At 33.4% G+C, this 18,105-nt stretch overlaps 2 protein-coding genes and 1 long non-coding RNA gene across 3 annotated transcripts; 2 read left to right on the forward strand and 1 right to left on the reverse strand.

Annotated features, from left to right (window-relative positions):
- Positions 1 to 1,957: 1,957 nt before the first annotated feature.
- On the reverse strand, positions 1,958 to 2,654 carry LOC138342312 (uncharacterized). Its single transcript, XR_011215157.1, has 2 exons — positions 2,580 to 2,654; positions 1,958 to 2,470 (listed from the first exon to the last, which is right to left on the reverse strand). It is a non-coding gene; the product is annotated as an uncharacterized lncRNA (long non-coding RNA).
- Positions 2,655 to 3,591: 937 nt separating this feature from the next.
- On the forward strand, positions 3,592 to 7,764 carry LOC101263571 (L-ascorbate oxidase homolog). Its single transcript, XM_004233381.5, has 9 exons — positions 3,592 to 3,930; positions 4,092 to 4,283; positions 4,404 to 4,513; positions 4,891 to 5,161; positions 5,616 to 5,712; positions 5,849 to 6,194; positions 6,605 to 6,970; positions 7,065 to 7,143; positions 7,292 to 7,764. Exons 2-9 carry the CDS (start codon positions 4,140 to 4,142, stop codon positions 7,496 to 7,498), a joined length of 1,620 nt encoding a protein of 539 aa, XP_004233429.1. The 5' UTR covers positions 3,592 to 3,930; positions 4,092 to 4,139; the 3' UTR covers positions 7,499 to 7,764.
- A 3,135-nt stretch (positions 7,765 to 10,899) lies between these two features.
- On the forward strand, positions 10,900 to 17,844 carry LOC101263274 (autophagy-related protein 101). The gene is made up of 7 exons (XM_004233380.5): positions 10,900 to 11,306; positions 11,403 to 11,439; positions 11,924 to 12,009; positions 12,579 to 12,674; positions 13,846 to 14,008; positions 14,119 to 14,281; positions 17,499 to 17,844. The coding sequence occupies exons 1-7, from the start codon at positions 11,274 to 11,276 to the stop codon at positions 17,572 to 17,574; spliced, it is 654 nt and encodes a 217-aa protein (XP_004233428.1). The 5' UTR covers positions 10,900 to 11,273; the 3' UTR covers positions 17,575 to 17,844.
- The last annotated feature ends 261 nt before the right edge of the window (positions 17,845 to 18,105 follow it).

Below are 18,105 nucleotides of genomic sequence, written 5' to 3' on the forward strand. Positions count from 1 at the left end.
TTTTTATGGGGATTGGGGTTGGGGACTTCTATTCTATAAAATATAAAATTAAAGACAAATTATGTTTGTTCATATTTATAAAAAAAGAGTTTAAAATATAAAATCTAACTTCAAATAAAAATTAAAAATTTAATAATATAAAATATGGCTTCAGAAAAGCACAGAATTGAGGCAAAATGAGAAAAAATAAAATTAAAAAAAACACGATGGGGTCTTTAAAGGATATTGTTTTTGCATGAAATTTTAATTGTAACGTATTTTTTTTGTAGCCATTGGACCCCATACTTTCCAAATCAATAATACGTACACACAACAACCAACATAGCACATGGGTCTCCCTCAATAATTATTTGTAAAAATTTAAGGAATCCCGTAGTGTAATTCAATAATTTCATTCTGTCCCGATAAATTTAGTATTTATCAAAAATCTCCTAAATTTGTTGAGCCATGATACTTTAGACTCTAGTGATACATGGTAAATGATACATGGTAATTTTAAACTGTTGAGAAAAAAAAAGGGAAAAATGGTACAGTTAATGTTGTTAATAAAACAGCTAAATTTACGGTAACATATAATTAATCAACATAAAATCAACACTTAATTGGATATTAATTTCAAATTTTGAAAAACAAAGATTATATCATCTATTTTGAAAACAATTTTTTTGAACAATCTGTTAAATTTTGAACTACAGTAATTTTATTGTTGTTACAGTGGATTTTTCAAGATGAATACTTCGATTTTGATGAGACATTCCGGAATTTGGGTGAACGAATTGCAGAATGAAAGTTACAAAATCGACGGAATCGTTGTTGGAGATTCAATTTCGTATCTAATACATTTATCAGAAACATCAACTAAACAATATACACACTGATTCTGTATGTATCATCAAGTACAGTTGATGACGCATTTATTAAACTTAGTGAATGATACATTATAACAATTTTCAAAACATGTATCAGTACATCAACTAAACAACTAATACCTTATTGATACATGATATCAGTTTTCAGAAATTCATACTATATGAAGGTTACAAAGTTGATGGAATTGTTGTTAGCCATTCTATTTCGTTTGTGAATATGAAAACGTTGATTTTAGCAGAGCTTGAGATCGACAATGTTACAAAGGATATTGAAATACGATACATTGTCGAGGGAAGCTCATGTCCGTTGAAAATCAAAAACGACATGGGTGTGAAACTTTATTTTGAAGTGAAAAAGAATGCAACTGGAATTGGCATGTATCCGCTTTGTATTGATACAACTGATAAAATTGTTGGGGATATACATAATTTTGATTGTTCATCAGGTGAAGTCGTATGCGTAGAAGGTACCGAAAGAGATACTGAAGCTCTTGCTCTGGTCGAGTCTAGAATTTGTGACATTGATTATATTCCAGAATTAAATGCTACGAATTACATAACTGATTCCAACATATTACAAATTATATAAACTTTATAAGATGTATATGATACATTCTATAACTGGCACCTATTATATTCTATAACAACCTTCATATTCAGTTTTAATTGAATGTATATGATACTTTAAAGTTAAAATTATAAGAAATATGTATCATAATATGTATATGGTACATCTAATTAACTGAACTTATAAACATTGTAAAATATACTTGGTGTATCTGATACATCCCACAAAATGCTTTTTGGATGTATATGATACATTCTATAAGTGGCACCTATTATATTCTATAACAACCATCATATTCAATTTTAATTGAATGTATATGATACATTAAAGTTAAAATTATAAGACATAGGAATCATAATATGTATATGATACATCTTATAAACTGAACTTCTAAACATTGTAAATAGACATGATGTATCTGATACATCACATAACTGTACCACACAGTTTTATTTTACTAATAACAACCCACAAAATTATTACCATATTATAGACCTTAAAACTGAAAACAACATAATGCTTTTAGTAATCGAAATTTTACTGAAGAATCTTAAAATTTTACAGACAGTGTGCTTTCAGTGATACACAATTCAAAATTATTGACAAAAATTATGAATCTGATACACACTATAAAATGTACAGAAACATGTTGGTTGTACTTTAATTTGAATGTATCAATCTTCATTGTTAATTACAGTTTACAAACACATACAACAGTTTACACTTAGGCTATTATAAACAAAAACACAAAATTATGAATTTTAAACACATACTTTAGAAAGTGTGGGTCTTGACACAGTTGATGTAACTTTTATTGGCCTTTTTTTCTTGATTTCTTTAGTCTTCTTCTTTGGCTCATCATTGTTGTTCTTCATCAACAATGGGTCATGCAATCGCTTAAATCTATTCTCAGCCCACACCTCATCATCAGAATCATACACACGTTTGGAATTACCACACTCTTCCATGATATTTGTAAACTCACACGATGAATTGAATGAATGAGAAAATCTAGTTAGATGGAAAGATAGTCCTACAAAATAACAAATAGATATGGATGAAAATTTGAAGGGAATTCAAAATTTACCTGCAAGTGGAATGGGAATTAAAAGTAGAAAAGGAATAAAAATTAGTAAACTCACACGATGAATAAGCTGAAGGAGAAAATTTGGTAGATGGAAAGAGAGTCCTAGAATATCAAATAGATATGGATGAAACTTGAACTGGAATTCAAAATTAACCTGCAAACGTGTGGAATGGGGAATTAAAAGTAGACAATTATACACCTACAATGTAGGGAAATAAAAAGGAAAAGGAATAAAAATTAATATGGTAAATTTTTAATTGGGGATGTTAATGGGGAAGTGGGTAGCTTAAAAATAGGATTTAGTTTTTGGTAAAGTAAAACTTGCCAATTGGGTGAAAAAAAGGTGAAAAATCTTGATGTATCTTTTATATTTTTTTAAATTAGGGGAATAAGGGATTTTTAAAATTTTTAAAATAAGTTGGGATAAATGGTTATTAAGATAATTAAAGTAGTGTATTTAAGTAATTTTTCCTAATTATTTTTATCCTCTTTCTCCCTTTTAATAATTCATGTTTTTCTTATCCTCACAGAATAAATAAGGCATAATATTTTTTAATTTTATATTTATATTTTTTTAGTTTCGGGTATAGATATTTAAATATATGCAAAATTAAATAACTCGATACATGAGTCCTACATAATATGATAATACATAGAAAATCACTCATATTGAACTTTATTACATATTTAAGTATTTATTTATACATAATCAAAATTGAAAGATATATGTTAATCGAGACCAAGTTAAAATTATATTTTTATGTAATCTGATAAATAATATTCCCTCAGTTCCTTTTTAATTTTTTTTTTACTTTTCCACAAAGGCAGCTAAAGTTTCTGTAAATATAATAGGGACAAAAAGTGCTATTTTTTGAAGGAATAATTTTGAGCTTACCCAACCATATTTGTAATTCTCAGTGTTATTTGCTGGCTGCTGTACTACCTAATCATTGCTAAACTTCTATACCCTCTCTCTTTAATCTTTACAGGCAAAAGTAGAAATGAAAATGATAGAAGGAAAGATGGGAATGTCAATATCAATACTGGTCATATTTTGTTTATCCATTAGGAATTTTAATCAATATCTTTTATTATATTAATATAGAAAAATAGTGTTATTTATAATATTAGTTAAATTGAGTTTCGAAAAGCAAAGTGCGGAGCAGGAAGCAGGTAATGTGCCATAAATATGTGAAAACGCGTGAATACGCCGAATATGAGAGTTGGCATTCGATAGCTAGGCCCATCTAATTGTATCTTTATTACCTACCCATTCATTATTTATCTGCTGCTTCATATTCAAACTGCTTCACTTCTGAAGATAGTGAAGCAACCTATCAAGAACTCAGAAAGTGATTGCTTCATTCATATATACCATTCTTTCATTTTTTTTTCCTTAGAACTTGGTATGTTCCTTTCTTGTTCTGTTTAAAGCTGTAATCTTTTTTTTTTGTTGTTACATTCTTGTTTGAGCTGAAAATGTTGAAGAATTTCTTGATGACATCTCTAATTGTTTCTTTTGTACTTGAAGATGTGTTACATTGTAATGTTAACTTGGATATTGCAGGTATATTTAAAAAGGGGTTTGGGTGTTTATTCTTTCACCACTTCTCCAATGGGGAAATTAGCTTTGTTTCATTTGCTTTGTGGAATCTTGATTTTTTGGGCTGTCTCTGTGGTAAAAGCAGAGGATCCTTATAAATACTTCACATGGACTGCCACTTATGGAATGGCTTCTCCATTAGGTACTCCCCAGCAGGTTAGTATTATGTTTCCGTGTTAGTTGTTCATCTTGTGTTATTTTGTCACTTTGTTTTGATATGGGTTAATGAAGAACTTCATTTTTTTAATGAAAAGTTTTGATCTTTGAACTTGTAAGGTAATCCTTATCAATGGTCAATTCCCTGGTCCTAGGCTTGACCTTGTCACTAATGATAATATCGTCCTCAACTTGATTAATAAGTTGGATGAGCCCCTTCTTTTGACATGGTGAGTTTCCTTTTCCCAATTTATCCCTGTATGTACTTACATTTTCTTGAATATGGCCTTAACTTCTTAACACTTATTCGTGGTTAATTTCGTTTACTGCGCTTGTTTGTGTGAGCTCGTTCATATTGCTGGTCCCAAGTCAGGATAAAGGAGGAGGGTTGCCAAGGGCTGCATAAATCTTACCCTCCTCAAACCTCACTTGTGGGATTATACTGGCTTTGTTGTTGGACTTGTTTATTTCAAAATGTGCTCCCCTTTTGGATTGTGGCAACTGACTAGGATGACTGCATTCTCATGATGTTTCTGTTGCTTGAGTGTTCATGAGTAGAAGAGTCAGAAAGGGCAGTGTTAAATGTAATATTGCTTATCATGTTTAGGAACGGAATCAAACAGAGAAAGAACTCTTGGCAAGACGGTGTTTTGGGAACAAATTGTCCTATTCCTCCAAACAGAAATTACATTTACAAGTTCCAACCTAAAGATCAGATTGGGAGCTATACTTATTTCCCTTCAACTCAACTGCACAGAGCTGCTGGAGGTTTTGGAGTGCTTAATGTTTATGCGAGATCTGTAATCCCCGTTCCATATGCAAAACCTGCTGGAGATTTCAGTTTGCTTATTGGTGATTGGTACAAGACTAGTCATAAGGTGAGTCTACTGCCTATGTCTTGTAGTCTTCTCTTTTATCAAATTTTGAAGTTTGTGTTTATGGGGTTTAAATTCTAAAAATGATAGCTTACTTGGTTCTGCATAAATTTGACCAAAGCTATTGTGTTCTGCCAACCCTGTAGCTTTCTCTCTAGCTCCGCCCCTGTCAGTCAGATGCTAGAAGTAACTTATTGAGGACCCTAATTTTTGTTTCATCTAACGATATGTACAAAAGCATTCTTTCTTGATATATCTGGGACATCTAACGAACATTGAAATATACTTCAGACCTTTCCGCCATAATCTAAAGATTTTTATGTATCTGTTATGTTTTCATCTTTAAGAATTTTGAGGAAATGTCGAAACTTATTTAGGAAACTGCTTGAAGGGAATTACATGAAGTTTTCCATTGCTCTCATGTATGAAGATTTTTTCGTGTCCTGGGGACTTGCAGGTATTGCGGCAAATATTGGATTCAGGGAAGTCTCTTCCCTTCCCAGATGGTCTCCTTATAAATGGCCAAAAGCAGTCAACTTTCACTGGCGATCAAGGTTATTCTCAGCAAATCAATATTCTCTAATGCCTATGTTCGTTACTGAATTGCCATTCACCATCAAAATGTGCTGCTGTTGTACTCTCTATATGTAACAACTCATTAACAACACCAATCTTGCTTTTGATTTTCAGGCAAAACATATATGTTCAGGATTTCAAATGTGGGTTTGAAAACTACCATTAACTTCAGAATTCAGGGCCACAAGATGAAGCTGGTAGAGGTTGAAGGATCACATGTCATTCAAAATTTATACGATTCTTTTGATGTCCACGTTGGTCAATCTTTATCTATCCTTGTCACATTGGATCAATCTCCAAAGGACTACTACATTGTTGCATCTACAAGGTTCACGACAACTGTTCTTACTTCCACCTCAGTGCTCCACTACACAAACTCTCAAACACCCGTATCTGGACCTGTGCCAGCTGCTCCAGTTAATCAATTTCAGTGGTCGTTGATGCAAGCCAGAACAATCAGGTACACATCATCCAATGAGCATTCACTGCCTCCTCACATCTATGCATTATGACCTCTCCAAGTTTTAGAATCATGGTTTCCTTTCTTGTAGTTAGTCCTGTACTTTAGTGTGTTTTCGCTCGATTCACCATGAACGGACGCTCATAGATCGCTAGGGTGAAGGGTAACCTTAAATATTTTAGTAATAACAAGGGTAGCAACTACCGTGAGAACACTTCAGAGAGGTAAACTGTTTGTTTGCAAGGGAAGTAAGATGAGTTTTCCTGCTGCAGTGTCCTTAATGGGAATGATTATTCTGTTGCACCAGCTTAGCATTTTTAACCAAACATATGATTAAGAATATGGAAAGGAAAAGTTCCCAGCTCAGATGATTACAACTTCTCATAACCTAAGTTGTTTTCGTTTTGAAGGTGGAATCTTACATCAAATGCAGCTAGACCAAATCCTCAGGGTTCATTCCATTATGGAAAAATTACACCTTCAAGGACAATTTTGCTTGCAAACTCTGCACCACTTATCAACGGGAAGCAGAGATACGCTGTCAATGGTATCTCTTACATAAATCCTGACACTCCTCTGAAGCTTGCTGATCACTTTAACATCCCCGGAGTGTTCACTTTGGATTCCATTCGAAGTGCTCCCACTGCTGATTCTCCACACCTAGCTACAGCTGTGTTGCCATCTTCTCTCCATGAGTTCCTCGAAATCGTTTTCCAAAACAATGAAGACACAATGCAATCTTGGCATCTTGACGGTTATGATTTCTGGGTCGTAGGGTATGTCGCAATCATCAAAAGGTTTTGATTCACTGCACCTGGCGTCGTAAGGTTGGCTTAGTTTTCTTACTCTTCCTGTTGTAAATATTTGCAGTTTCGGATCAGGTACTTGGACACAAGCTAGTAGAAAAGGGTATAATCTTGTTGATGCTCTTACTAGACATACTACACAGGTAATTCCAGCTTCCTCCACGACTATAAAAATCCTCAACACTGTTAATGTATGTCATTTTTTATCATTTTAGTCAAGTACTATTGATGATTATTCATGGAAAGCTGAATTTGCAGTTTCTAAGCTTCAGGATGAAATGTTTGTTGCAGGTTTATCCAAAATCTTGGACTGCTATATATGTGTCTTTGGACAACCAAGGAATGTGGAATTTGAGGTCTGCAATGTGGGATAGACAATATCTTGGACAACAGGTTTACCTGAGGGTATACAATCCAACAGCCAGTTTAGCTAATGAATATGACATACCTACCAATGCTCTTCTCTGTGGCAAAGCTGCTGCTCTTCGACATCCTTAATTTGGTTTCATATTTTTTATGTTTTCTTGGTCATAAGAGGTTGACTACAAGAGATGCCGCCGGCAAAAGAAACTACTTGCTCCATATGTTGTAACACATAGCAAGCAAATATTTTTGTGAGTAACTTCATATTTGATGTTTAAGATTTTACTATATTTATGGAACCTTGGCCGAAAGATTATATATTAAACAGCCTTATGAAACATTCCATGATAAATGATGTATAAGGCCGATGAACATGAAAGATGAGTTTTTTTAACCACCAATGTGTTGGATCCGGCTCCTGTCTCCATTTCGCTTCTCTCAATTTTTCTCAAGTTTTCGTTGAGTTAATTATTCTAACTTTATTAACTAATGTAATGCAAAGAGATAAATTCAAAATACGTGTAAAGGTAAAGATATATCCATTCCAAACAAGGACATTTCATGTCATTAACCTAGACAATACGTTTCTAAAATTAAACTCTCCTACTTGCAACTCCTTTTCTTGCCAATCGTATATAAGAGGCTTTAGCGAGCATAAGAGACAACACTACCAACATGAACAAAAAGAGGAGAAAAATTCCTTCCTCCTTTTTCCTTCTTCTTAGAATATTTTCGGTTTTAACCAACCTCTAAATTCTCAGCCACAAATGTACATGTTTGAGAGTAACTGTAAAACCTTGAGAGCGACCATCTACTATGATTTGCACGGAAGTGGGACTGGAATTGCTTTCAAGTCACTATAGTGTTTGTGATAAGTTATTTACTACTTTATAATTTCAATTTAATATCAATATTATAGTATTTTCCCCAATATTTTCTATTTGAATTAGTGACGTATGACATAGGTTAAAATAAAAGGCTAAGATTTACTTTCCCAAAGTAAATCTCTAACCATGATTTAACTAATAAAAACAATATATATTTAGTATTAAAAATTATTATAATCTTTACAATCTTATTAACATATTATCTTGTCCATAAACATAGAAAAAAAAGTTCTTTCTTAAATACTTATTTTTTACGTGGAATCCTTTTAAATATTGAACTGCTGCCATATATAGCTAATGTTAATTTTGGAGGAAGTAGAAAAGAAAAGGTGAAATAAAATAGGAAAAATAATACTCTTCAATAGCTAATGGTTATAAAGAAAGATCAAAGGAAAAAATGCAATCAAAATACTAACTTAAAAAGAAAATTAAATTAACATCCTTAAATAAAAAAATTTAAGAAGAGAACATTCCCCTTCCCCCCTCCTTCCAAATTTATGTACAAGCTATATGTTGTTAAGATTGTGGGGTTATACTAATTTTTAAAATTAAATATATAATATGTATTATTTAAATCATGATTAGAATTAAATCTTAGTCATTTATTTTATATATGTTGTTAAGATTGTGGGGTTATAGTAATTTTTAAAATTAAATATATAATATGTATTATTTAAATCATGATTAGAATTTAAATCTTAGTCATTTGTTTTAACTTATTTCATGTGTCATTTATTTAAATAGAAATTTGAGAAAAATGGAGATAATGAGAAATAAAAAGAAGCTGAATTTTAATTAATCTTACGATCATTTCGTGGTTATCTCAAAAACATAATTTGGGGTCACTTAGCGTGGGTGTATCTGTGATAAAAAATATTAGAATATGTAAATAATTACTCTTATACTATCTTTTTTGGACAAAAATATAAGATATATTATTCACATCATGTATGATTTAATATTGTTAAAGTGACATATTCATACTACAGTTTATCAGTATTACTTTTAAAGATGTTTGCTTGCCACCTGACTGGTTATTACAGATAAAACAACTTGATTGCCAATAACCTAGGGTCATTTGGTTCTTGGGATATTTTGAGTTTAAATTTTCTTTTATCTAATTTTAATATAACTAATTTTAGAATAAATGAATATCTCAAATTTGGTGTAATTTTATTCTATCTGAAATGTGGATAATCTTTTTTAAAATATAATTTTAACATTATAACACCAAAATTAGTTTTCCACAAACTAAATAATCCCTTCAAATATTTATCCAAAAGTATGGCTTGTTAAAACAATTAAAGCACAAAATATCTTTAATTTGTTTTCTTTCTATTGGTTAAATGCTTTTGTGTGTTATATTTTGCAAAAAAAAAAAGAAGCTAATCCAATTAATTTAACTTCCTATCCAAATGCATAGTAGTCCATTTGCCATTTATCCAATCTTTTGGCTGTGATCACTGATCAGCATTTAGGATTCGGTCTCATCAATTTGTCTTCTTCCTGCATTATCTAAAAAAAAAATTAGTTTTTCTATATACATAAATATATTTTTATTTAGATCATATATTTTATTCACAAAATCTAAAAACTGCTTTGTTGCTATTAAATAAGAAGGTAATCAATGTTACCAACTAAAATTGTATTGGAGTGACACTCTTTTCTAATTAACAAATAGGTCTTGTGTTCGAATTTCATTAAATACAAGTAGCTTTAAATTCTTGTTAAAGAACATTTCAAAATATGATCAATAATAAAAGGAAAAATTATATATAATAGCAAATTAATAATCTAAAATAAATAGAGTAACTAAGGTTTGATTTAATTGTGCTCCATAACATACGTTTGCAAAAAATTGTCAGGCGCCTCTCTCCCAAATATCTCGCTCGTCACTCTCCTCCAATCTCTCGCTCGCTTTCTCACTTTTTATACAAACACAAGTGTGTAAAAATTGTTACTAATTGTATAAAGCAAAGAAAATTGTATAAATACATATATTTTTGTTCCCCTCTCTCCCCTCTTCCAGATCTCTCTCGCCACTCTCCCGAATCTCGCTCGCCACCATCGCCTTTCTCACATATACAAACAGAAGCGAAATGTATAAATTGCGTTTCTATTTGTATAAAGCGTGAGAAAATTGTATATACACATGTAAGTACATATATTTTCGTTCTATACACTTATGATTATACAATAAAAATACTCCCCTGCCCATTTTCTTTTGCCTTTCTCTCTTTCTCGTTTTATACAATTTTCAAATTGTATCTAATTTCTCTCTTTCTCGTTTTATACAATTCGATTCAATTGTATATTCCTTATGAAGTCTCTCTTGTCTTTCTCTCTTTCTCATTTTATACAATTTCAAATTGTATATAATCGTTCTATACACTTATAATAATGCAATTCGTTTTATACACTTCGTTTTTATACAGTTCTCTGCCCAAATGTCTTTCTCTTTCTTGTTTTATACACTTCGTTTTATACAATTTGTTTTAACTGTATATGTATAGCGAATTATACAGTTTTTATGTTTATTATAAAGCGCAATTATGCAAACTTTGTTATAATATATAAATATAAATTTTTTATTTGCTATATGTGAAAATTGCCAATGATAAAACTCTACTATTTATCCTCGTTTTGTTTGGGCAGCGAAAAATTGTGTATGGCTTTTCAATTACTCGATATATACAAATTATTTAATATTCAGCGAAAAAAGGTTTCTGGCTTTTCGATTACTCGACAATAATACAAAATATTTAATAATCAGTATTTGCGCGAGATTTATTTTGCTGTTTTATTTAATTTAACTTCGGAAGAAGTCCAAAATCAAACAAGCAAGCGAAATCCATGAATTGTAATCAAAGATAACTGCAAATTGCTGATTCAGTTGTGCTTTTTTCCAGTTCGCACGGCGAAATTCAAACTGCAACTTTAGGGTTTACTATAATTATAATTTCAATTATCTCCTCGATCAATCGCGGCTTTGTTTGTGAAGTACTAAAGAGGAATCATCAATCATGAATTGCGAAGTTTGTCAGCTAAAAGAACTTGTAAGTTTCTACTTTTGAATTATGTGAATATGAGCTCTGAGTTCTCTCTTTTTGGCTTGATTTTCGTCTAATTCTTCACTGGTTATCTTGCTGAAGGATGTGGAGCACTTTGAGATACGAGAAGTCCTCCGATGTAAGTTCAATTCCTTAATCCACTGCTTTATTAGTGATTATTATGTTTTGAATTCTACGGATTAATCCGCTTCTCAGACAATGTTATATATACCTATACCAACATACATATGCACCAGATACCTGTTAAATTCTTCGATTTGTCTATGCTCTAGTTCATGTGCAATTAGGGAAATATGATGGATAAACTTTCAGCTCATAGCTTATATTTGACTAAGTTTTGTGTATAATCTCAGCTTTGGCTTCTATTGGTTAGTTTTGATGTCTAATTCAACAACTTTGTTCACATGTCACATTGTTCATGTGTTCTAAAGACTCTGCTTTTGACATTCTTTCTTCTGTGCTTTTACTTGTTTGCTGCTTTGAGGTCAGTTCCTCCTAGATTTCATCTTTCAATGGTTGCAGGCTCAGAGTTCCTAACAATTTTGACTGTAGTTTTATACATCGTGCAGCTCTATCCTAAACAATCGAATGGTCAATTGCAGGTATTTTGCATACAATTATGTTCCATAGAGCCTTAGGCCTGCTGCGGCCGAAGGATGTTGATTTGGAACTTTTTGACATTACATATGTAAGTAATAAATTCTTATATTGGTAGATGGTAGGCTTTATCTCTTTTTTCTTGTTTTCTTTTTCTTCTGAAATCAGTGTGGTGTATGGAAAAAAATGGAATAAGGTATTGTGGCTGGAGGAGTCTTGATTATTCAAAGACGAGACATGAGATGTGGATATGACATCATGAATTTTGGAAAAGGAGTAGATGACCACTATGCGTTATCATTAGAAGCTAATATATTCTTTTTTTTTCCAAGAGAAGGTGAATTAATGGTCAAACAAATTGTTCACTATTAGTGGTAGACGTTTCTAATGACACATTGAATTAGAGGGAAATCACTATATAATATAGAACCAAAAGCGAGGTCCTTCAAATTATGTTACTCTCAAGGAGAGGTTGGTGTAATATTGTAATATATCATGTGTCTTTTTCTTTTTTATTTTATCCTTTCCCTATTATTTGATAGATCTTTTATAGTGATGCAATAATTTGCTTATATTTATCTTTAATCAGTATAAGCTGCTGATACTTACTATTTTATGGTATACTTTTGGTTTATTGTTCTTTCATGTTATGTTATGTAGACACAGTGTGGTGATGTGGAGGTTGAAAAGAAAATTGAAGAGAAGATTACCCTATTCATTGATAGAGTCGAGAAGCACCCTAACAGGAAAAATCAGGTTAGCCAGTGGTTGCAGTTTGTTTCTGTTGGTGATGATCACTGTTTTGGCCAATGGCCATTCACTTTCCTACTTTATAGTCCTGTTCAGTGTTTTACATATTCTACTAGCCATTTCCTTTTCTTGTGATGACGGTAACCTTGTATTCACACCAAAAAACTCATCAAGAAAAACTGATGGTGGGATTTACAACCCCTGGGTGCATCATGATAAACAAAAACCAAAAAATACTTTGCAGTTCTCCTATAATGTCCACTAGACTTTCTGCCTCTCCCGCCATGTCCTATTTACACCAAAAATATAGCGAAGTCAGACTCTTCATCTTGATCTTCTGAATGCTGCTAGCTTGCCCGTCACGGGATCTTCCGTTCCTTTCCTTCAAAAGTGTTTATAAGATGCAAGCTGGAATGCGTTTCCACCATCCTCTTTTGATCTTCTCCTTCTGCCCATTCCTTTGCTTTGTTTCAGCATGTCTAAAGAAGTTTTGGGCATTACCCAGCTAACTCCAGGTATACATTAAGAACATGTCCCACAGATTTACAACTGTTTTGCAATGTTCAAATAAGTGGTTGTTAACCTCTGCCTCCTTTTCACACATGTAACACCTTGAGTAAACCTGTATACTACTTCTCTGTAACACTTCATGAGTTAGGAATGCCTATCACCAACCATGAGAAACATGACACCTTATGAGGGATTTTAATCTTCCAGATTAGCTTCCATGGCCACACCATTACCATTGTCTGATTAGAGTTCATATTCCAGTAACAGGATTTCACAGTGAAGCCCCCTTTGTTGTGTAGCTTCCATATTGGACTATCAGGTCCCACTGAAACACTTGGGAATGAATTCAACATCTTCAACAGTCCTGCTACTCTACTAATCTCCCAATCGTTTAGACTATAGCCATTTCTTTTTCTTCAATATGCTCTCTGGTCATAAGAATATCTTGTGATTTATGGCGGGTTCTTATTCCGTACTGTTTGGTTCTTCTATTGTATGTTGCATTTTTTCTCAGGATATTGTTGCCTGTAACCTTTTGACTAGTGATATAAGTATCTTGTGGAATTCTAATCACTAGTGAAATCAGTATTGGTCTAAATATCTAAATGAACTTTCTGTTGTAACCTCAACATACATATTTGTGTAACTGGATGGAGAAAGTATGCAGATTTGCCTATCCTTCTGTGAAGTCAAAAACAAACAAGCCTCGTGGTTCACTACCAAAGTAGAACGTTTTTACTGGGAACACTGGTATATAAATTTGAATGTGGCTCATCATCCGAAAGGTCATCCTGGCAAATCTCATCTCTCAAAAGTAGTTGACCCAGGAGGTACCATACTTTTTTTTCTCCTTTTTTTTCTCAAACATTTTTTCCATATGGTTTTACAATTTGTTTCATTAGTTAATTTGTAAAGGCAGGTATAACCTTTTTTTTTGCAGAGAGTGCATCTGAGGAGAGGAGTGCTCGGCGAACAGTGTTGGAATCATCTCTTCGTGAAGTTATGTTTCAGATAATAAAATTTGTAAATGAGAAAAAGGATCACATTCCTGCGATTTCAAATCTTGAGTGTGTCACTTTTCCCTATGAGATCACTATCTCAAGGTAATTTCCCCTTTCTCTATGTTGTGAACATGTAATTAAGTTCTGCTACTCATCATAGATCAGTATACAAGTGGTTTGCTATTATTGACTTCAAACTGTCATTATTGATTAGTTTCTGTCGGTTTTGCTTTAATGTTCTGATTTATATGGATTAGAATTCCAAAATGCATTTGTTTTTCTGGAGTTTCTTCCTGCATGAAGTTATAATCTGCTGTGGTACTGCAATTTGGTATTTATGTTATTTGTTTTCAACTTCTTGCCATAGTAAGTAGGTTATCAGCTTATATGAATATCCTTTACATGAGATATAATATCTTCAAAATCTTCAAATCTATGGGGTTAATTGACCTAAGGCAAAAAAGACTATTTTCTATGCTGATGTTCTCCTTGTCCGCATAAGTAGAAGGTGAAAGTGGAATAGGCTTATGATAACTCGTTATAGTCTTCCACCCTATGTTAGTCTCAAAGTTCCTCTTCTCCTACTTCTAGCTTAAATTGATATCAGTGCAGTTTGTTGAGTAGACACTTATTTCTGGGTCTGATAACCTGCATGACTATTTTGGCTAATAGCCTAATATGTTCTTTCCATACTGGTGGTTTCTTTTTGTCATATATGCTCTTTTGTACAAGTAATGCACTTACATGTGCCACTTTTGCTATGCTTGAATTTGTTAATATGTTAATTTGGCTAAAACTTATCTTTTTATGAAAGATTTAAAGTTTTGTAGGATGTATGTGGTTTTTGAGCCTCAAGTTTGGCCATAACACTCGCTCAGTAATTGCCTTTTGCCAAAGACACATACTCTGTCATGGGTGATGAGTCTAGTGCTTAGATCTTTGTTTCTTCTTTATACTTCAATTTTGTTCTAAGTTGCTCGAATTCAGATGCGGGTGTCTGATATGGATGCGATCTAAAGGTCAAATCCTTTATGATCTAAATTATAAGATTGGATGGTATGGATATGGGTGCGGGAATTCGTCTAAAAATAATTCAAATATCTAAATATAGAGTTAAAAAATATGCCTAAATTATGGTGGACTATGTGGAAGGAAAGGAATGCACAAATTTTTGAGAGCAAGTTTGAATCTGTAATTATTTCGTACAAATGCATTTCTTTATTGATTTTTTGGTGTAACATTGCTATTGCAAATGATATTAAGAGGTGTTGATAGACTTCTTAAGTTCATTGCACATTCAGCAGTGATGTTGACCTATAAACATCTTTGAAGCACCTTCTGGTTGTGGAATTTAATAACATACCTAGTGTAATCCCACAAGTGGGTGTGCGGAGGGTAGGTCTCAGCTCAAAAAAGCAGAACAGTAAGAAAGAAAAAGAGACAACAATATACCAATTCACAAAACAAGGTAGCAACAGATATTCAATACATATTGGAGAAAGAACAACGCGATACGTAAATCATACTACTAGAAGCATGACAACACTCGACCATCTACTATCCTTCTTCCGTAATACTTGACCCTTCCTATCTAGGGTCATGGTCTCAGTCGGTTGAAGTTGTTCCATGTCCTCAGTTGTTAAAGTTGTGCTATGTCTAGTCTAATCATCTGCCCTAGTTTTTCTTCGGCTTACCCAACCTCTCATGCCTCCTCACTGGCGCATCGTTGCACCTCATTTTCACACGTCCGAACCATCTCAACATTGCTTCCCTCATCTTGTCCGCAATGGAGGTCACTCGCACCTTCTACCATATAACTCCGTTCTTAATCATCTCTCGTAGTATGTCCATGCGTCCATCTGAGCATTCTCATCTCTGCTACCTTCGTCTTTTGAACATAGGCATTCTTGACGGGCCAAACACTCAACCGCATACAATAGTTGGTCTAACTACTATGCAAACCTTTCTTTTAAGCCTTGGTGACACATTTGACTAGCCACTATTTCACCCACTTACTCCAATACAGTGTGCAACATTATCATCAATCGCTCTGTCTCCTTGAATTACGTACCTGAGATACCTAAAGCTTTCTCTCTTGGAAAGTCACTAAGCTTGCACCTCTACCTCATGTGTCAAGTCTCAAAACTTGCAGTCCAGGTACTCTGCCTTAGTCCTACTTAACTTATAACCTTTTGACTCTAGTGTTTTTCTCCAAACTTCCATCCTATCATTAACTCCACCAGGCATCTCATCAATCAATACTATGTCATCTGCTAATAATATACATCTCGACACCTCCCCTTGAATGTATCATGTCAATACATCCATCGTTAAGGCAAAAAGGAATGGGCTAAGGCTGATTCCTGGTGCAATCCCATAACGATCAGGAAGTGCTCCGAATCACTGTCCTGATTGAGTTTTGGTTCCATCATACATGTCTTTAGTTGTCCTACTGTAAGCCGCATATAAACATCTAATCTATACAAACATCACATGCCTTTTCTAGGTCAATGAAAACCATGTTCCAACAATCTCCATACAAGATGGATGGCTTCAGTAGTCAAACGCCCAACATGATTGGTTGCGGACTTTCTAATACAAATATCTTTTAACAATAAATAGTTACTCCTGTAAATTAGGATTTTACCCTAATTTTTGTTTTGATTTAAAATATCATTGTATCTGTCTCGAATTTCACTATCAAATTTAGTGATTTAGTCAAAGTACCCAAAAGCGAATAACCATAGAAGGTAGATCCCACACCCATGTCATGTCGACACAAGTGCGGCACCGAATGTGAAGAGTCAATGCAACTTAGGTTTTGTTCCTTCTGCTTCTAATGGCTGGTCAATAATTTATATCCTCTAGCCGAGTCTTAGCTATATCAGTAGCTGAGTAATAGTTGTTTTCCGAAAAATGCACACTCAACTGTGGGTCTCATACTCTGATCAGTGTCTTTCTTCTACTTCTAATGGCTGGTCAATAAACTATTTCCTCTGGCCAAAGTTTTGGGTGTTCCTGTGGAGTCAAACTATTTCCTTTGTGGCCGAAGTTTTGGGTGTTTCTGTGCAGTCAAACTATTTCCTCTGGCCAAAGTTGTGCGAGGAAAAGTAGTTTGGAAATGGACTACTAATTACAATTTTTCACCTAAAGAAATGCACTATGATTCTGGTTTGACTCAATCGTTTGAGTGTTGTGGTTATATTTCAACATGTAGGTACATATATAGAGGTTATACGATCTTGAAAATATGTGGCGTTATTTAAAATAAATTTAACATTTATCACCTTCCAGCTAAGTTTTGTGTGACCTTTTTCAGTTCATCAGATTCTGCATTTGGGATGGATGTGATCAGGAGGATGCTACAGACTGGGCATCCGACCATGCTCAGCTGATTGGAGATACCCTGATGGTGGCCAATCTTCCCTTTATCTCATTCTTTAAGAGGTAAAATGGTTGTTCATCCAATGTCTGGCAATGTGAATATTTCGGACCAAGTATAGTATGGGTTCCTCTAGTGGCCTAGGAGTCTCACAATTGAAAGAAATGGAAGCTGTGGATATCTTTGCTTGATCTACTAATTTATTTTTTCCTTCGTGTTTCATATCATAGTAAACAACATATACAGCTGAATATTGCATGATCAATCTAATTAAGTTTGTTTAGTTTCTTTCAGTACAGTTAACTTGTAAGAACGATGCTTCCTGACATGCCATAGGTGCTCGCTTGAATTTCTATTCCATAAATTTTCTTTATGCATCCAGCATACTGGAGGCCGCTAGGGAAAATATTTTGCATTCTAGAGTTCGGAACCTAAATAAGCCACAAAAATATAGAGGTGACCAAAATAAGTCACTATTTTAGTAAGTAACTAAAATAAGCTTAGTGAAAGAAAAAGTTCCACTTTATCCAACTTTTTAAACGTT

Source organism: Solanum lycopersicum, chromosome 2 (genome assembly GCF_036512215.1).
Source record: "Solanum lycopersicum chromosome 2, SLM_r2.1".
NCBI lineage: Eukaryota > Viridiplantae > Streptophyta > Magnoliopsida > Solanales > Solanaceae > Solanum > Solanum lycopersicum.

Bases quoted from the DNA above. Each gene is read 5' to 3' on its own strand.
- LOC101263571 (XM_004233381.5), top strand. From the start codon at position 4,140: ATGGGGAAATTAGCTTTGTTTCATTTGCTTTGTGGAATCTTGATTTTT. The intron at 4,284-4,403 runs GTTAGTATTATG...TGAACTTGTAAG, and splicing joins CATTAGGTACTCCCCAGCAG to GTAATCCTTATCAATGGTCA. The intron at 5,713-5,848 runs GTTATTCTCAGC...TTTGATTTTCAG, and splicing joins AACTTTCACTGGCGATCAAG to GCAAAACATATATGTTCAGG.
- LOC101263274 (XM_004233380.5), top strand. From the start codon at position 11,274: ATGAATTGCGAAGTTTGTCAGCTAAAAGAACTT. The intron at 11,440-11,923 runs GTAAGTTCAATT...GGTCAATTGCAG, and splicing joins GATACGAGAAGTCCTCCGAT to GTATTTTGCATACAATTATG. The intron at 12,675-13,845 runs GTTAGCCAGTGG...GAAAGTATGCAG, and splicing joins ACCCTAACAGGAAAAATCAG to ATTTGCCTATCCTTCTGTGA.